This window comes from Electrophorus electricus, chromosome 1 (genome assembly GCF_041902795.1).
Source record: "Electrophorus electricus isolate QZ-2024a chromosome 1, ASM4190279v1, whole genome shotgun sequence".
NCBI classification, from domain to species: domain Eukaryota; kingdom Metazoa; phylum Chordata; class Actinopteri; order Gymnotiformes; family Gymnotidae; genus Electrophorus; species Electrophorus electricus.
The window spans coordinates 13671221-13693186 of record NC_137497.1 but is presented as its reverse complement, the minus strand read 5'-3'; the positions used below and the strand labels follow the sequence as shown (position 1 = coordinate 13693186).

Genomic DNA, 21966 nt, shown 5'->3' with positions numbered 1-21966 from the left:
GTGTGTGTGTGTGGTATGTTTTTTTAGTTGCTGAAGGACAGGTGTGATGTGTGTGTGTGGTATATTTGTATTGCTGAAGAACAGGTGTTGTTTGTGTGTTATTGAAGGACAGATGTAATGTTTGTGTAGTTGCTGAAGGACAGATGTTGTGTGGGTGTGTGTTGTTCATTTGTCTTGCTGAAGGACAGGTGTGATGTGTGTGGTATGTTTGTGTTGCTGAAGGACAGGTGTGATATGTGTATGTGGTTCGTTTGTCTTGCTGAAGGACAGGTGTGATGTGTGTGGTATGGTTGTGTAGTTGCTGAAGGACAGGTGTGATGTGCGTGTGTGTGTGTGTGTGTGTGTGTGTGTGTGTAGTATGCTTGTGTACTTGCTGAAGGACAGGTGTGATGTGTGTATGTGTGTGTGTGTGTAGTTGCTGAAGGACAGGTGTGTGTGTGTGTGTGTGTGTGGTATGTTTGTGTAGTTGCTGAAGAACAGTTGTTGTTTGTGTGTTATTGATGGACAGATGTAATGTTTGTGTAGTTGCTGAAGGACAGGTGTGGTGTGTGTGTGGGGGTGTGTGTTGTTCGTTTGTCTTGCTAAAGGACAGGTGTGTGTGTGTGTGTGTGTGTGTGTGTGTGTGTGTGTGCGCGCATGTGGTATGTTTGTCTTGCTGAAGGACAGGTGTGATGTTTGTGTTGCTGAAGGACAGGTGTGATGTGTGTGTGTGTGTGGTATGTGTGTAGTTGCTGAAGGACAGGTGTAATGTGTGTGTGTGTGTGTGTGTGTGGTATGTTTGTGTAGTTGCTGAAGGACAGGTGTGTGTGTTTGTGTAGTTGCTGAAGGACAGGTGTGATGTGTGTGTGTGTGTGTGTGTGTGTGTGTGTGTGTGTGTGTGTGTGTGTGGTATGTTTGTGTAGTTGCTGAAGGACAGGTGTGTGTGTGTGTGTGTGTGTGTGTGTGTGTGTGTGTGTGTTTGTGTGGTATGTTTGTGTAGTTGCTGAAGGACAGGTGTGATGTGATGTGTGTGTGTGTGTGTGTGTGTGTGTGTGTGGTATGTTTGTGTAGTTGCTGAAGAACAGTTGTTGTTTGTGTGTTATTGATGGACAGATGTAATGTTTGTGTAGTTGCTGAAGGACAGGTGTGGTGTGTGTGGGGGTGTGTGTGTGGTATGTTTGTGTACTTGCTGAAGGACAGGTGTGTGTGTGTGTGTGTGTGTGTGTGTGTGTGGTATGTTTGTGTAGTTGCTGAAGGACAGGTGTGTGTGTGTGTGTGTTTGTGTGGTATGTTTGTGTAGTTGCTGAAGGACAGGTGTGATGTGATGTGTGTGTGTGTGTGTGTGTGTGTGTGTGTGTGTGTGTGGGTATGGTTGTGTGTGTGTGTGTGTGGTATGTTTGTGTAGTTGCTGAAGAACAGTTGTTGTTTGTGTGTTATTGATGGACAGATGTAATGTTTGTGTAGTTGCTGAAGGACAGGTGTGGTGTGTGTGTGGGGGTGTGTGTGTGGTATGTTTGTGTACTTGCTGAAGGACAGGTGTGTGTGTGTGTGTGTGTGTGTGTGTGTGTATGTGTAGTTACTGGAGGACAGGTGATTCTAATCAAGTGTCCAGTGAGTGCAGGTACCAGGTGGAGTTGATTGGGTAAGAATGTTGTGGGTGTAATTGGTTGTTCTCTAATGTGATTTATTTTCACTATTCAACATCAGGAGGGGGAGTGAGAGAGCAGCAAATTGTTTGTTGTCAGAAGTGGCTGAGGGTTTTCTGGCCCTTAAACATCCCTTCACTGTTGAACTCTTTTGTTTGCTCGTACTATTAAACAGTAAAAACACCTGTTATGTCTCCACCAAGCACTCCCCTTCACTCCTTCACTCTCACCACTCCCCTTCACTCCCCATCACTCCCCATCACTCCCATCACTCCTTCACTCCTTCATTCCCCATCACTCCCATCACTCCATCACTCCTCACTCCTTCTTCCCAGTAGTGTAGGGGGTAGAACAGTGTGGTCTTGCTCACCCACTCCTTCAGGTCAAACCCTCTCAGTTGCTGGTTTCCTGTTCAGTTGTGTTTTACCTCTTTTGTCCCCTTCCCTGTTTCACCTCATATGTGTTTGGGTCCATCTAGGAGGTCCTGCTTACCTGAACAGGTGGGACAGTCCAGTTCTGTGATACTGACACTATAGTAAAGCAATAGTGGTGGTTCTGGTCTCATTAGTAATGGTGTAACAGTCCAGTTCTGTGATACTGACACTATAGTAAAGCAATAATGGTGGTTCTGGTGTTATTAGTTTTAGAAACTGTTACATGCAGGTGGATGAGACGTCAGGATACAATTGCTGAGGACATTTATTAGGCCACAGGAATCACTGTCATAACAGGAAGAACCACACAGGACACAGGCAGACTGGGGTAATAGAGAACCACACAGGACACAGACAGACTGGGGTAATAAAGAACCACACAGGTCACAGACAGACTGGTGTAATAAATACATTATAGAAAGGGGAAGTTTAGCTAGTACCATCTACCATATCAGTTAACTCCATCCACTTTTATTGTGGAGTCTGTGGTACTGGAGACCCCCAGCCATACCACACAATGTCAGAGGGAAGGAACATTCCTTCATCTTTCTAACCACAAAGATGGTGCAGTCCTCCCTGACACAATCTGCAAGAATCATTTCCCATCTCCTACTGCTTAAAACCATCACAAAAGAATAAGTCAAAAAATGTTTTTAGAGAAATGGTTTCTAAAGATCAAATCAAACAGATGTGTTGTATAAGTGGGCAGTTTTCAGCTTTATAAGAAAAGCTAATTTTGTAAATGCCAAAGTGAAAGATTTTTGGACACAGTATGGAACAAGTGATGAAAGAGGAGTTAAATTGGCTTAGAAATGTTAAAGCTTTAATTGTTAGTAAGGAAAGTTGTTAGTGGTTCATGGTCTGAGCAGTGTGCAGTGGTGTGACTGACACCCCTCACCTCCTGACTCTCTCTGGGTCTGATCTGATGTCTGGCTGATGTGTGACTGATTCCCAATACAGCGGCACATAGATTCTGCACCAGAGCAACATGTAAATAAACTAAACGTGTTTTAATACTGTAAACAGGTTTCATGATGTGTATCATACAAACACATAACATTTAAAGTATTCATAAATGATCCGCAGCTGATCTCAGAACTGTGTTGGTTTTGTAGCACCACAGCAGGTTCAGTAAGATGAGGAACAGGACCAAACTCAGTCCCACAGCCAAACCAACCAGGCCAAGAGAGGAGGAATTACCATCTGAACTCATGGGAACTGAACAAAGCACATAAATCACAAAATTATTTGTTACATGTTTGATCCATTCCCTCTTTTAAATTGGTTGTTAAGAAACATTTAAATTCACTGTTTTTTGACCTCTGAGACCCAGCTGTGTGGTGACTCTCCTCTCTCTGGGTGTTTACAGTAGTAGACACCCTCATCTGACTTTGAGACAGTACGGATGGTCATTTCTCCTGCAGTCTGGGTCTGGATGAGTGATCCATCTTTATATAAATCAGATCTGAGGTGTGATGTGATAGTGGGGTGAAGTAAACAGTGTAGAGTCAGAGGATCTCCCTCAGTCACAGGATGGACAAACTCTCCAGAATCACACCACCATCTAGACGAGAGAAAACACTTTACTCATCTATTACAGAGAGAAGGATTCCAGCATGAACACTGAGTATTACATAACAGGTTTGGGACACAGAATATAAATACAATACACCCAATCTTTGGAAAGTAGAATAATGTCACACACACACACAACTGTTAGACAGCTTTCTTTATTAACCCTCACCCTGGTTCTTGGTCAGTATCTGATAGTGTCCACAGCCTGTCAGGCTTCACCCCTGATTATCCTGCCTGCTGCCCCACAGCCGCTCTGTTACACCTCTCTCTCTCTCTCTCTCTCTGTTCTGTTGCCCTCTGTGTGGATGGGGTGCATATAATTGTTTATGTTCCAGTGTTCATTTTCTTGTGTTCATTTCCCAGTATCTGTATCTGATAGTGTCCACAGCCTGTCAGGCTTCACCCCTGATTATCCTGCCTGCTGCCCCACAGCCGCTCTGTTACACCTCTCTCTCTCTCTCTCTCTGTTCTGTTGCCCTCTGTGTGGATGGGGTGCATATAATTGTTTATGTTCCAGTGTTCATTTTCTTGTGTTCATTTCCCAGTATCTGGTGAAGCACCATTCACATAAACATTATTCTTCATCACCAGAGTGAGGGCCAGGGGCAGCTTCTCTGGTTATTCTGCTCTACTGTCAGTACAGTGTTTGGGTTGAAGCCATGTATCACATCATCATCAGCATCATGTACACAACCATGAATTTAACTTGGATTAATGTTTATAAACTGTAGATTATCCATTAAAGTCTTTGTTTTGTTTGTCCACAGTGACCAGAAGAAGCCTGTAAACATTTCTAAAGAAAAGCTGGAGTCAGTGTTCAAGGTGTGTAAGTGTGTGTGTGTGTGTGTGTGTGTGTGTGTGTGTGTGTATATGTGTGTGTATATGTGTGTGTGTGTGTGTGTGTGTGTGTGTGTGTGTGTGTGTGTGTGTGTGTGTGTGTGTGTGTGTGTGAGGGGGAAGGGTCTTTATCGTTGGAGTGTGTTTAGATCACAGATCATGATGAGACTCTGTGGTTTACTGGTTCATGCTTTACTTTAATGGCTTTTTGTAATTTAACTGATAATGAACAAAACTCAAACTTCACAAACTATTATAACTTTATAAAATTAACTAATATTTAAACTTTAAGATACAGCCCAGTTAATGTGATGCTTATGTTCTTTTATAAACCATATTGTGCACATGACCATCCAATCCCCAGTTCAGCCCTCTCATGTTTAATGGATCATCCTGTGTTAAAATCATCTGTATATGACACTAGTTTTACTGATGCTGTTTATTCAGGAGCTGGAGGACAAAATCATCTCTCTGGTGAAGAATGAGCTGAAGAGATTTAAGAATCTACTGAGCTCAGATTACCCAGCATGCACTGAGAGACAGGTGGAGGATGAGGAGGATCAGAGCAGTGTCAGAGAGGGGGCGCTGGAGATCACACTGCACGTCCTGAGGAAGATGAACCAGACAGACCTCGCTAACACACTAAACACACTACTGACCAGTAAGAGCTCTGGGTCATGACATTATTACATTTAGCAGGTGCTTTTATTGAAGAAAAAAAAATTGTGAGTACAATTCAAGCATTTGAGGGTTAAGGCAGTGGCAACAGTGGCAACTTTGTAGTGGTGGGGCTTGAACTGACAACCTTCTGATTGTTAGTACAGCACATTAACTGCTGGACTATGTGTCATGTGTTTGCAGAATGCTGTTTTGAGGATACATTGTTATTCTTTAGGGCTGAGATTTAGTTTGACCAATGAGATTTGAGCACAAATCACTGGTAGATGTTGATAGTCTTTCTTTCTATGTCCACATACACCCCCCCCCCCCCCCCCCGAGTATCAGAGTATCAGAGTAATCACCATCAAGTTTACTCACAAGTGGAATAGTTCAAGTGGTCATACACCAGTGATCAGACCTCAAACCAGCCCATCTAACCATAAACTCAAACCAAAACCTAATCCTAACTCTCACCCTGACCCTAATCCTGACTCAAACCCTATCCAAAATCCAGTTAAAATCCAGCTGTCAACTTCATGTCTATGACATCTTGTTGAGGATGTATTATTCTTGCTATATGTTCTCAAGTTCACACCTGCAGATATGAGCTTTGATACTCCAAATAAAGTGAAAAGATGCTGAATTCATCAGATTATAAACAGATTTTATTTAAAGAGTTAATTAAAACACTACTGAATTAATTAATCTACTGAATGTCTTCAGATGCTTCACTTCTGTTACATCACTGATGTATTACTGAGGGTCTTGTGAGCGTTTATTTAATGTTAAAAGCATCACTTAAAAGAAAGTGTCACTTTATTCTTTGGAACTGAGATTAGAACACAGGTCCTACCTCACAGATCACATTAGAACACAGGTCCTACCTCACAGATCACATTAGAACACAGGTCCTACCTCACAGATCACATTAGAACACAGGTCCTACCTCACAGATCACATTAGAACACAGGTCCTATCTCACAGATCATATTAGAACACAGGTCCTATCTCACAGATCACATTAGAACACAGGTCCTACCTCACAGATCACATTAGAACACAGGTCCTACCTCACAGATCACATTAGAACACAGGTCCTACCTCACAGATCACATTACAACAAAGGTCCTACCTCACAGATCACAATGGAACACAGGTCCTACCTCACAGATCACATTAGAACACAGGTCCTATCTCACAGATCACATTAGAACACAGGTCCTACCTCACAGATTACATTAGAACACAGGTCCTATCTCACAGATCACATTGGAACACAGGTCCTATCTCACAGATCACATTGGAACACAGGTCCTATCTCACAGATCACATTAGAACACAGGTCCTACCTCACAGATCACATTAGAACACAGGTCCTATCTCACAGATCACATTAGAACACAGGTTCTACCTCACAGATCACATTAGAACACAGGTCCTATCTCACAGATCACATTAGAACACAGGTCCTATCTCACAGATCACATTAGAACACAGATCACAGATCACATTAGAACACAGGTCCTATTTCACAGATCACATTAGAACACAGTTCCTATCTCACAGATCACATTAGAACACAGGTCCTATCTCACAGATCACATTAGAACACAGGTTCTACCTCACAGATCACCTTAGAACACAGGTCCTATCTCACAGATCACATTAGAACACAGATCACAGATCACATTAGAACACAGGTCCTACCTCACAGATCACATTAGAACACAGGTCCTACCTCACAGATCACATTAGAACACAGGTCCTATCTCACAGATCACATTAGAACACAGGTTCTACCTCACAGATCACATTAGAACACAGGTCCTATCTCACAGATCACATTAGAACACAGGTCCTATCTCACAGATCACATTAGAACACAGATCGCAGATCACATTAGAACACAGGTCCTATTTCACAGATCACATTAGAACACAGTTCCTATCTCACAGATCACATTAGAACACAGGTCCTATCTCACAGATCACATTAGTACACAGGTCCTATCTCACAGATCAGATTAGAACACAGGTCCTATCTCACAGATCAGATTAGAACACAGGTCCTATCTCACAGATCACATTAGAACACAGGTCCTATCTCACAGATCACATTAGAACACAGGTCCTACCTCACAGATCACATTAGAACACAGGTCCTACCTCACAGATCACATTAGAACACAGGTCCTACCTCACAGATCATATTAGAACACAGGTCCTATCTCACAGATCACATTAGAAAACAGGTCCTACCTCACAGATCACATTAGAACACAGGTCCTATCTCACAGATCACATTAGAACACAGATCACAGATCACATTAGAACACGGGTCCTACCTCACAGATCACATTAGAACACAGGTCCTATCTCACAGATCACATTAGAACACAGGTCCTATCTCACAGATCACATTAGAACACAGATCACAGATCACATTAGAACACAGGTCCTATTTCACAGATCACATTAGAACACAGTTCCTATCTCACAGATCACATTAGAACACAGGTCCTATCTCACAGATCACATTAGAACACAGGTCCTGTCTCACAGATCACATTAGAACACAGGTCCTATCTCACAGATCACATTAGAACACAGGTCCTACCTCACAGATCACATTAGAACACAGGTCCTATCTCACAGATCACATTAGAACACAGGTCCTATCTCACAGATCACATTAGAACACAGGTCCTATCTCACAGATCACAGGTTGTCCCCCCCCCCCCCTTGTCCAGTCTGGGTTGTAGATCTCCTCAGTCAGGTGATGGTTACCAGTGTGTGTGGTGGAACCTCAACTGGTTTTAAACTACTGACCATTTGGTGTTATTGATGACCAATAAATATTATCAATAAAATAATGTATAATACAATGTCTGTTAATCTTGAAATCTAAGGCTGTCAGTCCTTGAATTGACTAAGATTTACCACTGGAAGTTTCATGCCCAATCTAGCAGGAATAAACAATCTATTTATAACAATCTGTTTATCTCTTTTCCTGTAACTCCTGTAATGAGTCTTTTATGAATGAATCTGAATCTAAAAGAGATTAGCATGTGTTCTGTTGTCTTCCTCTTTTATCAGAACTGGCCCCTGCTTGCCACAGAAAGCTCAAATCCAAACTGAGGGACAGATGTCAGAAGATTCATGAAGGAATCTCACAGCAGGGAACCACAGCACTTCTGAATGAGATCTACACAGAGCTCTACATCACAGAGGGAGGGAGTGGAGAGGTCAATAATGAGCATGAGGTGAGACAGATTGAGGCAGCATCCAGGAGAACAGCAACACAGGAGACACCCATCAAATGCAGTGACATCTTTAGACCCTTACCAGGACAAGACAAAGCCATCAGAACTGTGCTGACTAAAGGAGTGGCTGGAATTGGCAAAACAGTCTCTGTGCAGAAGTTCATACTAGACTGGTCTGAAGGAAACATAATTCAGGATGTTCTCTTAATATTCCCACTTCCTTTTAGGGAGCTGAATTTGCTGAAGGAAAAAAAGTTCAGTCTGGTGGAGCTTCTTCATTGCTTTTTCCCAGAAATATGTGAATTAAAACCTAAACATTATACAAACAACAAAATTCTGTTCATCTTTGATGGTCTGGATGAATGTAGGCTTCCTCTAGATTTCCAGAACAATGAGAGATTGAGGGATGTAACAGAGTCATCCTCAGTGGATGTGCTGCTGACAAACCTCATCAAGGGGAATCTGCTTCCCTCTGCTCTCCTCTGGATAACCTCTCGACCAGCAGCAGCCAATCAGATCCCTCCTGAGTGTGTTGACCAGGTAACAGAGGTAAGAGGGTTCAGTGAACCACAGAAAGAGGAGTATTTCAGGAAGAGAATCAGTGATCAGAGCCTGGCCAATAGAATCATCACACACATGAAGTCGTCAAAAAGCCTCTACATCATGTGCCACATTCCAGTCTTCTGTTGGATTGCAGCCACTGTTTTAGAGAGAATGTTGGGTGAAGCAGAGAGTGGTGAGATCCCCAAGACTCTGACTCAGGTGTTCACACACTTCCTGATCTTTCAACTCAGACACAAAGACCAAAAGTATGGACGAAGTATGAAAGGACAAAAAAGGACTCACCCACATCACATGAGAAAAAATGTTTTGGCACTGGGAAAACTGGCTTTCCAACAGCTAGAAAAAGGCAACCTGATCTTCTATGAGGAAGACCTGAGAAACTGTGGCATTGGTGTCAGAGAAATATCAGTGTATTCAGGAAGGTGCACTCAGATCTTCAGAGAGGAGTTTGAGCTACAGCTGGGGAAGGTGTTTAGCTTTGTACATCTGAGTGTTCAGGAGTTTCTGGCTGCTGTATATGTGTTTATTTCCTTAATCTCCACCAACACCAATGTGCTGCAACAGCAACACCCTGAAATGGTCAAAACCCCAATGTCTGTCTTCCTCAACAGTGCAGTGGACAAGGCCTTACAGAGTCAAAATGGACACCTGGACCTTTTCCTTCGCTTCCTTCTGGGTCTCTCACTGGAGTCCAATCAGACTCTCTTACGAGACCTACTGACACAGACAGGAAGCAGCTCTCCCAGCAAAGAGGAAACAGTCAAGTACATCAAGGAGAAGATCAGTGACAGTTCCTCTACAGAGAAATCCATCAATCTGTTCCACTGTCTGAATGAACTGAATGATCATTCTCTAGTGCAGGAAGTCCAAACATACCTGAGCAGAGGAAGTATCAGTGGTCTCCATGGAGCCAGACTGTCTCCTGCTCAGTGGTCAGCTCTGGTGTTTGTGTTGCTGAACTCAGAAGAGGAGCTGGATGAGTTTGACCTGAGGAAATATGACCCATCAGAGGAATGTCTGCTGAGAATGCTGCCAGTGGTCAAAGTATCCAGAAAAGCCATGTGAGTATTTTCATTTAGAGATGAACAGTGGGTGTAGCAGGCAGTGGATGTTCTTGACTCAGAAGGTCTTCTATGAAAAATGAAAAGGAGAGAGAGAACATTAGACAGAGAAGGATAGAGAGATCCTATATTAAAGCACATGTAGGTGATTGAAGGCTCCAACACCAGGTGCTTAAGTTAAACCATAAAGTTGTGGAACATTGGAATGTAGTAACACTGTCCAGTGATTAATTAGTTTAAATGTATTAATGATGGTTAAATGATATTTGATGTCATGGGTAGTTGTGTGTCTGTGTGTTGAGAATGGTCCTACATTTAAAACAGTGGCCAACAGTGTTTATAGTTCACACTCTTAGTGAAACAGACAGAAAATGTGCTGCAGTGTAACATACAGAAGTGTTCAAGTACGAACTATCAGTGTGTACACGCGCACGCACACACACACACACACACACACACACACACACACACACACACACACCAACCACACCACACCACCCAGTGTAACATACAAAACGGTTCAAATATGAACTATCAGTTCAGCTTTCTGATTAACATTACAGTTCAACCACTACTGACCAATACAGAGAAAAGTGCACAAGGATGAGCATGACCAATGTATACACATGCGCGCGCACACACACACACACACATATATATTTCACACTGATGGCAGTTTTCAAATTTTATCACAGGTTTTCTTTAGAGCCGATGATGGTTATTGGGCACATTATAAAGGTATAGGTGTTAATATGACTTCATCTGAAACATTTTCATTGTTTAAATATTTTACCAAGGCAATTTGTCATAATCTAGTTGTAAATAGATTTAAGTCAAAATAAACTAACATCATTAACAGCAACTGATTCCAGTACTATACCTTCAGCTCTGTGTGATTGAGGTACTTGACATTTAATTAGAAGGTTGCTGGTTCAAGCCCCACCACTGCCGAGTTGCCACTGTTGGGCCCCTGAGCAAGACCCTTAACCCTCAATTGCTCAAGTTGTCATAATTGTAAGATGCTTTGGATAAAAGCGTCAGCTAAATGCCATAAATGTAAAATGATGAGTGTAGCATGCAGTGACATTCACAGCTCTGTGTGATCAGTGTAACATGCAGTGAGTCTCCCAGAAGCTAATGCTGTTACTACTGTCACTCACCTAAAACTGTAGCAGGTTACTGCTGTTGCTCACATACAGTGGGACCAATATCTCAGACCACTAGTGAAAATGATTGTTTTGCATTTCTCTCAAGTTTAATACAATGCTTTTCTTTACAAATCATATCATCAGCATAATTTGAGTGAACAGTTGAAAGTTTTTTCTTGAATTTCAGAAAGTGTTAGTATTTGGCTCTACTCAAATGCATATAAGCACAGTTGTGAAACTGACCGTATCAGTTCTTTTGTACAAAAAGTCAGATGTGCTTGAGTCCTCACACAAGCAGTGCAGGAGAAGTGAGTCAGTTCTGATCCAACTGAAACATGTGAACTGTCCTCTTCTCCCCAGTATTTTACTGCACACATACAGTCCATGAAGGACAAACGCCAGGGACACATTTCATGTCAACAGCAGACATGAGATAGTTGCCTCACACACACTTAACTGACTGATGGGGTCTGCCTCACACACACCTGACTGACTGATGGGGTCTGCCTCACACACACCTGACTGACTGATGGGGTCTACCTAACACACACCTGACTGACTGATGGGGTCTGCCTCACACACACCTGACTGACTGATGGGGTCTGCCTCATACACACCTGACTGACTGATGGGGTCTGCCTCACACACACCTGACTGATTGATGGGCTCCTTGACTTCAGCTATTAAGCCTCCAGGATTCTCGGTGCACCACACAGACAGAACTCAGGACCTCACTGGGAAAAGCAAAGGCAGAGGAGAATGTTTCATGATCAGTGACTCATAGTGTGAGCACAGGAATGTAAACACTAGTAAAAGATTCTGCTCTCTGCATTCTGTCCATTCCTCCATAATCACTACTGCAGTGTTCATCCCACCATCATTACTACTGCAGTGTTCATACACTAATATTCACTACTGCAGTGTTCATTATTCCATAGTCACTACTGCAGTCTTTATTTCTCCATAATAAATACTACAGTGATTATTCTAAAATAATCAATACAGTGGTGTTTATCCCTCCATAATCACTACTGCATTGTTCATTCCAACATAATCAATACTGCAGTGTTTATTCCTCCATAATCACTACTGCAGTGTTTATTCCTCCATAATCAATACCGCAGTGTTTATTCCTCCATAAACACTACTCTGCATGTCTTCCAACAATATTTTCTGTTTGTATATTAGTGTGTTTGTATTTGTGAAACATTGAATGATATCTATGTTGTTCTGTTTCCTGTTATGGTGTTAGGGGTGGTATATTTTGATATTTGGACTCTGATTATGGTAACTGCCATTCACTGACTTATGAACCAACCATCCATTATTTGGTCACCTGTCTTAGGTTGCTAATGAATGTTATTTGTCATGTCTTTGTCCATTTTGTCTTTGATGAAGACACAGTAGTGTTGAAATGCTGCTGTGTTTGTAAAATTAAAAGGCTGAAAAACCATCAGTGTGTTCCAGACCTTTCTAGCTCTTCTTTACATTGTTATTAGCAGTTCAGATCTTTTAATTCATCATCCTCTGATTGAACTACATTATTTACTGTATTTACTCTTTTACAGACTATCTGGCTGTGGTCTCACGGAAGAGTCTTGCAAATCTCTCACATCAGTTCTACAAACAGAAAACTCACTGAGAGAGCTGGAGATGAATAATAATGACCTGCAGAATTCAGGAGTGGAGCAGCTCTGTGCTGGACTGAAGAGTTCACACTGTAAACTGGAGATTCTCAGGTGAGTTTCTGTGACTATTTTTGAATGTAAATAAAGAGGCATTTTAAAAAGGTCAGTGTCAACTCCCTTATAGTACAGTATTAAACAAACATTGCCAGATAAGGCAATGCAAGGAAATATACATTTTTATATTATGTTATAAAGTTCTCTTCTCTAAATATTTCTAAATATAGTTTTCTGTTGAAACCTCGCTGCATTTCATTAAATGACCACACTGTGGAGACAAAGAGTTACATTTGTGATGCATAAGCAGATATTCAAGTCTAGAAGGGAAATATAACATTGTAAAGAGGAGACACAGATGAGTCCTTGTCCACGTGTACAGGTGTATTTATTACAATGCTGCTTCAGCTAGGCGCTTTGGCATTTTGTCCACAAGCTGCATTTTTGGTCACCTGAGCGCAGAAATTTAGCAAAATGTCTTACAGGATGAATATATTCAGAAACTCCCAACAATAGTGTTGTAAAATGAAGTGTTCTAATGTAAGATTTTCACTGAGTGATTTTATCTAGTTTATGTATGGAAACACTGTAAACATCAGTCATTCTAATCTCTCTGCAAATACAAGCCCTTAAAATCTTAATTAAAACATTTAAAGCTGAACTATTGAGATTCTAGACACATTACAGGACACTTTTACAATCACATGATTCCCTTGTGTTTTTGGGTGGGATATTGTCTAAATGTGTGTGTGTGTGTGTGTGTGTGTGTGTGTGTGTGTGTGTGTGTGTGTGTGTGGTACCTAGCATGTGTGGTGTTTTGTAATTACATCAGAACTTCAGACATTTCTGACATTTCTGCGTCCATAATTCATTATTTGATACTACAGAATGTAGACACATCAAGAATGATCACCACTTGTAAAATTATAACCACAGGGAGACTTATAACTACTTGTAGTATTAGAACTAAACATAGAATTATAACCACTTGTAGAATTATAACTAAACATAGAATTATAACCACACACACAATTTTTGGAATCTTGAAATACAACCTTTATCAAGGGTATGAATCAAAGAATGGAAGATACTTGTAAGTGATATAAAATATTAAGTGCTGGACAGAAATGAACCTTTCTCAGATAATAATATTTATGTTTATGTAACCCACACCCTTGATTTATTGGTGATGATTCATTCAAAATGTAATCTTATGGGTTAATGAATGACTCCCTTACTGACTTCATGTGATTGTCATAATCTGATAAGGAATTAAACAGTATGTATGTATCTTATTATACACTTAACTTGTGTACCCTGAAATTCCTCTGTGCTGTAAGGCCATTTTAGTGTGTCACCACAAGATGTTCACTGGTCCCATCTGTCCCCCCAGTAAATATGTTCTGCAGGCCTCAACTGGACATTTGGTGCTGAAATTATTTGCCAGCAAACAAGCCAGAGCTCACACTATTTAGTTCAGGATCAATATAACAACTGTTCATACACAGTAAACCAGACCTCACACTGTTTAGTTCAGGGCCAATATGACTACTGTTTATACACAGTAAACCAGACCTCACACTGTTTAGTTCAGGGCCAATATGACTACTGTATATACACAGTAAACCAGACCTCACACTGTTTAGTTCAGGGCCAATATAGCTACTGTTTATACACAGTAAACCAGACCTCACACTGTTTAGTTCAGAGCCAGTTGTTTCATTTACTGTTTATAATGCTTCACCTCGATTGAAACGTGTGTGTGTGAGGGAGAGACAGAACTATTATTTGTGTGTGTGTGTGTGTGTGTGTGTTTGTGTGTGTGTGTGAGAGAGAGGGAGAGAGAACTTTTATCTGTGTGTGTGCATGAGAGTGAGAGAACTATTATTTGTATGTGTGTGTGTGTGAGAGAGAGAGAGAGAGAGAGAAAGAGAGAAACACAACTATTATCTGTGTGTGTGTGTGTGTGTGTGTGTATGAGAGAGAAATAGAGAGAGAGACAGAGAGAGAGACAGATCTATTATTTGTAAGTGTGAGACAGAACTATTATCTGTGAGTTTGTGTGTGTGTGTGTGTGTGTGTGTGTGAAATAGAGAGAGACAGACAGATCTATTTGTGTGTGTTAGAGAGGCAGAACTATTATCTGTGTGTGACCCCCACTGATGGAATGTGCTCCTCACTGGACCCCTTGCTGTGCTCCTTGTCTTTCTGCTTCCTCCATACAGGAGAACAAACACTGACCACAGAAAATACTTAAAAACACAAGATGTCTGAAGGGCTCAGAAGTTCAGAAACAATAGTGAAGGTGTTTTGCAGGGAAAATATATAAAATACAAATAGTGGGAGAGTCAAGGCACTGCTCTGTTAAAAAAAAAAAAAATGTGTAAAACTCTTATTTAATGCATTGTTCATAGCAACACTCTAATACAATGGTTATGCTACAGTTTTAATATGTGTCCAAGCTACATCCCACACAATATAGTAACATGGCCGTCTTTAGGGTTCACAAATTATGAAGAAAATCATCAGTTTTATCTTACAGTGTTTGGCGTGTTGGAGGCAGCCATCTTCAGTTGCTGGTTATTTCAGCTGCAGATGATTAGAGAGAGATACCAACCTTTATACATCCCTGTTATGTGCCAGTGTAGGGGGAGAGACCACAACAGACACTTTATTCTGAGCACAAACCACTATTACAAAAAAGTAATAGAGATCTACAAACATGCCATCTGTCTCTATGGGGAGTATAAGCCAGAATAAAAGCCAAACCCAACACATGCTCCACCCCAAACCTGTCTTCATTAAACATAAGCCATAAGAGGGAAAAGAAAATACAGTAGTAGATGTAACAAGTTCAAATCCACTCAGTGATTGTACAGTAATCTTCTACACCCACGATATTTTATGTTGATACACACAGCCACACAATAGACTACGCTACCCAACACTGGCACAATGACCTGGGGGAGTTGTTCTAGGACAGAGCCAACTCTGGAAACTGAAGGTACAAATCTGTGTTCTATTAGCACGCCTGTATTCAGTCTGTCTATTAAATCTAATCAGGCTGCAGTTATGGAGTGTTTGTAGTTTCACTGTAAGTGTAGTGTGGTAGCAGCAGGGTGTGTTTGGGTGTGTGTAGGGCACCAGAATGGTCAGAAACAGTATAACACCATTATATGTAGTGAAGATAATGTTCCTAATATTTTTCTCAACTAAAACTGGGAGCACACGAAACAGCAGAAAACAGTTTGGTCTAGAAATACAGTAATAACCTTGTGATTGTTGCCCTTGTGTTTTTAGGAAGTCTATGTTGACGTATTAAAAAATGTCAAAAGGTACAATAAAAACACTCCACAAATTTTTAAAATTGTACCATTTGAAAAAAAAATAAAGGTAGTAATAACAAGAATATCCAAGAAGCACTTGTGTCCAGCAGTAACAGGAATATGAGTACAAATTTCTCAATTTGAGTGACAGTAATTTTATCCAATCACATATGTGGTAGGACGGCCGGGGCGGCAGATTGTTGAATGACGTCATTACAGTAGCCAATAGCATCAGGGGAGCTGTTTTAACTTACTGAGGTGAAGAGAACTGTAGTGGATCATGAAAATGACAGAAAATCTCAAACTGGAATTGGAGGATATTTGCTGCTATGGTGATTTCCAAGAGAAAAGGAAAATACCAGAAAGGGACAGACAAAAAGTAAAAGTAGATGGACTAAGACAGACAGACAAAGCCTGTGTGAGTTTTTCACTGAATCTCTGATCGTCATTCATGGCTAACAGCTAACTAGGTAATGTTAGCAAAGAAAGTCTAGCTATGTTGATTTGTTTAGTTGTTTACTGTTCAGCACAGATATCTAACCAGCTAACAGTCTCAACAATTTGACCAAACCGTCAATAAGCAAGATTGGACTTCTTGTCTTTGCAACAATCAAGTTACAGTCTTTAGGAGAAATGCGGTTGGATCTTCACGTAGTTGAGAGCAGGAGGGAGGAGGGTGAGGGTGTGACGGGAGATTTGACGGGGATGTGATTTATAACATCTGGTGTTCATGAAGTACAGCTGTGTATTAATCAGTCATGTCCCCTACATCAGTTTAAACACATTTAAACCTTGTAGCTAGGTTACAGGTGGTTACTAGGTTACAGGTGGTCACTAGGTTACAACCGCGATCACGCTATCGCGCTTTAGCGATTCACGGTCAAGTCATCCGCGGTTTAAATTCATTGCGCCTATATGCGCGATTTTACGGTATTTCGCTGCTCACCGCAATCGAACTCTTCCTAAGCAAAGAAACAGACTTGCGTATTTTTAAGAGCTTTGATGGACATGCACGTTTACTACATTTAAAAGTACAAAATACAGTTTATTTGATTGAACTAGTTTAATTGCATAATTACATTAAACACAATTGCTAATATATTTACACATCTTAATAAGCATTGTGGAAAATGATTTTTCTACATAATGTTTCTCAGAAGGTTATTATAGATCTTGACTGCCAGCTGAAACAGGGGTCATCACTAGTGAAATGTGGCAAATGTGCAGGGCAGGGGAACTCCAGGGCTGAAATATTCCACTGCCAATTGAATGGTGGCCCTTGGCCATCACCAGATCATTAATAAATCTGTATTGAAGTTTTACATATTTTTCTGAATTTTAACAAAATGCAAAAACAGTTCCACTACCACATGTGAGTAGAAGCCCTTGACTATTAGCAGAGTAAGTTTGGACACTCACTGTACAATGTCTTCATAAATCCATATTAAAGTCAAACTACCTTTAGGCAAAATAATGCACTCATTTTGTATAGACTGAATTTGCAGAGTATCAGCAGAGTACGTTTGGACAGATTTCACTCTACTATTTTTCATAAACTCCTATTAAAATAATAATACCTTTGGGTGAATTCATGTTTCATTCAGGTTGATTTTGGATATCTATTTCTCAGAAATGTCCTATAAAGCCAAGACAGTTCCATGACCACATAAGAGTACATTTATATTTACTTTTACAGCATTTGGCAGATGCTTTTATCCAGAATGACTTACATTGTAATATTTAGTGTATCTACTGTAGACTATATTGTATTGTCAGTTGTATCTACTTGCAGTCTAGCTATCTGTAATCTTGAGGACACTTGTGAAAGTCTGGCATCAGCTTTGCAACTTCCAAAAAAAGTATGCATCGCTTAGGATTCTTAGACTTTATCTCTGAGTCACAGGTCCAGAAATGTGACAGTGTTTTTACTCCTGTTATCACAGCCAGATGTAGAATTCTGCCAAGATTTTACTGGCATCATCTCATACAGTCTGACATGTAACAGTCTAATAAGACCACTGAAATCACACAGTGTAAGTCCAGCTTTGGGGTTCTTCTGATGTAGGTTAATAGTGCACTAGAGTTCTGAAGGGCTGAATAAAAATAAGAGCAAAAATAAACACAGACAGCAGCGATCTGGAGAAGAGTGAACAAAACCATCTACCATGGAGGACGCCGGAGAGAGATGAGAGTGGAGGAACCTCCATTACAGTTACCAGCCTCTCTAGCTGCCCCATGCAGGCTGCTCTGGAAGTGCATCTCACTCTCTGTCTCTGTTTCCCTCCTTTCTGCAGACTGTCTGGTTGTTTGGTCACAGAGGAAGGCTGTTCTTCTCTGGCTTCAGCTCTGAGGTCAAACCCCTCCCACCTGAAAGAACTGGACCTTACGTACAACCACCCAGGAGAGTCAGGAGTGAAGCTGCTCTCTGCTAGACTGGAGGATCCCCACTGCAGACTGGGCACACTCAGGTATGGAACGTTAGTGTGTGCATGCGTATGTGGGTTTGTTTGTGTGTGCTTACGTGTATGTGTGTGGGTGTGTGTGTGTGTGTGCGTGCGTATGTGTTTCTGTGTTGGTGTCTGTGTGTGTTTATGAAAGAGTGAGAATGAGAAAATAATGAAAACTGAGTCTTCCATTCCTGAGTAGTGCAGTTCCCATATCATACTGTGGTGGCTGGTGAGTTCACTCTCCATCATTCTCCTGTAGAACTGCTGAGTTTTAGTTGACATGCTGCATTTCCTCAGCCTCCTCAGGAAGTACAGATGCTGTTCTGTCAGGAGTTTATAAACTCTGTTCCATTTTTTGAGGTTAGTTGTAATTCATTTATGAACCACAGGGTGTCAGTAGCAGCGAGTCGGTTCATGTGTGTAGCGATCGTAGAGTGAGAGAATACAACTCCAAGAGTTCTAGTTATTGTAGTTATTATAGTTATTATAGTTATTGTAGTTATTATAGCCGTGCTAATGCAGTTGTCTGCGTACATCTCATACCTTTTGAAAACATTGTGGTTGTGTGTAGTTTATTGTATTGTTATTTGTAATCACAGATCATTATTTGGTGGATAATGTTATTCTCTGTGAAGTTTGCTGCATTGTGTTTTGTGTATATCGGTACTTGTTGTGGCTGGCTTGTTGTTGATTTGTCTTTCATGTGATTCAGTTTCACGTTTCCTCCTGTTGTCAATAAAACTGTGAACAAGAGCTGAACATTTTCAGAGTTCTGATGTCAGGAGAGTGTTAACCTGCAGGTCATGCTGGGTATCGTACATAAACAGAGGACACAGCAGATACTGTTGGGATTTCTTTATGATGTGGTGTTTGTTGTAGGTCCAGGTGAGGTCCTCACTGATGTGGGGGGTGTGTTGTAGGTCCAGGTGAGGTCCTCACTGATGTGGGGGGTGTGTTGTAGGTCCAGGTGAGGTCCTCACTGATGTGGGGTGTGTATGTTGTAGGTCCAGGTGAGGTCCTCACTGATGTGGGGTGTGTGTGTTGTAGGTCCAGGTGAGGTCCTCACTGATGTGGAGTGTGTGTTGTAGGTCCAGGTGAGGTCCTCACTGATGTGGGGTGTGTGTGTTGTAGGTCCAGGTGAGGTCCTCACTGATGTGGGGTGTGTGTGTTGTAGGTCCAGGTGAGGTCCTCACTGATGTGGGGTGTGTGTGTTGTAGGACCAGGTGATGTCCTCACTGATGTGGGGTGTGTTGTAGGTCCAGGTGAGGTCCTCACTGATGTGAACTCCAGGAAGGTGAAGGAGTTCACCTCCATCTCTCCTGTCTGTAGTGGTGTGTGCTGTTGCTTCTCCTTCCTCCTTGGGTCAACAATCATCTTCTTGGTCTTGTCTGCATTCAGGGAGAGATTGTTATCATGACACCATGTCACCATGTCTGTCACCTCCCTCCTGTATGCTGTCTCATCCAGTGATCAGTCAAACCAGTTTGATGATGCTGGTGTTATACTGGGCGGCCACACAGTCCTGGGGGGTCCCAGAGTTCTCAGTCCTTGTGCTGGATGTACATTGCCAGTTCTGACTGACTGATTCTGTCTGTTAGAAAGTTCAGCCCCATTTACAGAAGGAGGGTGTGAGTCCAGTGGTGAGTGTTTCAGTCAGTTTGGTTGGGGTGACTGTGTTGACTGCTGAGCTGTAATCAGTGAACAGCACTGGAACATAACTGTCCATGTCCTCCAGATGTGTGAGAGACGTGTGGATGTCAGTGCTGACAGTGTCCTCGGTGCACTGGTTCTGGTGGGCTGTAAACTGGTGGGGTCCTCTGGACAATAACGGACATTACAGTAGTAAGAATATAGACAATAAGGAGCAGAATAAGTAGTGAGATGGAGAAAAATAAATAAAGAAATATGGAACAATAAGCAATTAATGTCTAGTGTGGTTTTCTAGAAGTCCTTGTCTGGTCCCGACGGTGTGCACATGACCGAAACTCTTCCTGTATGAGATCATCCATGAAGGGCAGCGGGGAAGTAGCTGTGTGGGGTGGAGGTGTGGGGGGCTACAACAGGGGGCATCATGGGGTGGTGGGAGGAGCCATGGCAGCTGAGACAGTAACGTCATGACATCAGGGGTAGGTGAACCTCAGCAGACAGAGAGACTAGATTATTAGACATGTCCAGGTAGAGGGTGTGTAAATTAGGAAACTATGATGTGTAAAGATGGACTGTGGCAGATGTAGCTGTGGCAGCACAGCTAAAAGGAACCACAGGCATGATCAACACTCCACCGCTCTCAGTCAACAAACTAGAGAGACAAAAGAGAGGTGAAGTGACAACATCATCACATCCCAGTTTACCAGAACTCTCAATGCCCAGAACGATGTGTGTGTCTGAAATGGAGAGAGAGAGCGAGAACTATTATCTGTGTGTGTTTGTGTGAGAGAGAGACAGAACTATTATCTGTGTGTGTTTGTGTGAGAGAGAGACAGAACTATTATCTGTGTGTGTGTGTGTGAGAGAAAGAGAGAGAGAGACAGAACTATTATCTGTGTGAGAGAGAGAGCGAGAGAGAGAGACAGAACTATTATCTGTGTGTGTGTGTGTGTGTGTGTGTGAGACAGAGATATATAGAGAGAGACAGAACTATTATCTGTGTGTGAGAGAGAGAGAGACAGAACTATTATCTGTGTGTGAGAGAGAGAGAGAGAGAGAGAACTAATATCTGTGTGTGAGAGAGAGAGAGAGAGAGAACTATTATCTGTGTGTGAGAGAGAGAGAGAGAGACAGAACTATTATCTGTGTGTGTGTGAGAGAGAGAGAGATAACTATTATCTGTGTGTGAGACAACGAGAGAGAGCAACAGAACTGTTGTGTGATAGAGAGAGGGAGAGAGATAGAGAACTATTACCTGTGTGTGAGAGAGAAATAGAGAGAGAGAACTATTATCTGTGTGAGAGAGAGATAGAGAGAGAGAGAGAGACAGAACTATTATCTGTGTGTGAGACAGAGAGAGAGACAGAAATATTATCTGTGTGAGAGAGAGAGAGAGAGACAGAACTATTATCAGAGAGAGAGAGAGACAGAACTATTATCTGTGTGAGCCCGAGAGAGAGAGAGAGAGAGAGAGAGAGAGAGAGAGAGAGAGAGAGACAGAACTATTATCTGTGTGAGCCCGAGAGAGAGAGAGAGAGAGAGACAGAACTATTATCTGTGTGAGCCCGAGAGAGAGAGAGAGAGAGAGAGAGAGAGAGAGAGAGAGAGAGAGAGAGAGAGACAGAACTATTATCTGTGTGAGCCCGAGAGAGAGAGAGAGAGAGAGAGAGAGAGAGAGAGAGAGAGAGAACTATTATC

At 41.7% G+C, this 21966-nt stretch overlaps 1 protein-coding gene across 2 annotated transcripts in view; it reads left to right on the top strand.

The window, feature by feature from the left end:
* Positions 1–21966, top strand: part of LOC145657111 (NLR family CARD domain-containing protein 3-like) — a 33179-nt gene that overhangs the window by 5121 nt on the left and 6092 nt on the right. For both annotated transcript variants that reach the window (XM_081711693.1, XM_081711695.1), the window contains exons 3-7: positions 4402–4456; positions 4919–5132; positions 8227–10018; positions 12735–12905; positions 18469–18642. In XM_081711693.1, the coding sequence (XP_081567819.1) occupies positions 4402–4456; positions 4919–5132; positions 8227–10018; positions 12735–12905; positions 18469–18642 (2406 nt within the window). The remainder of the gene's footprint in view (positions 1–4401; positions 4457–4918; positions 5133–8226; positions 10019–12734; positions 12906–18468; positions 18643–21966) is intronic.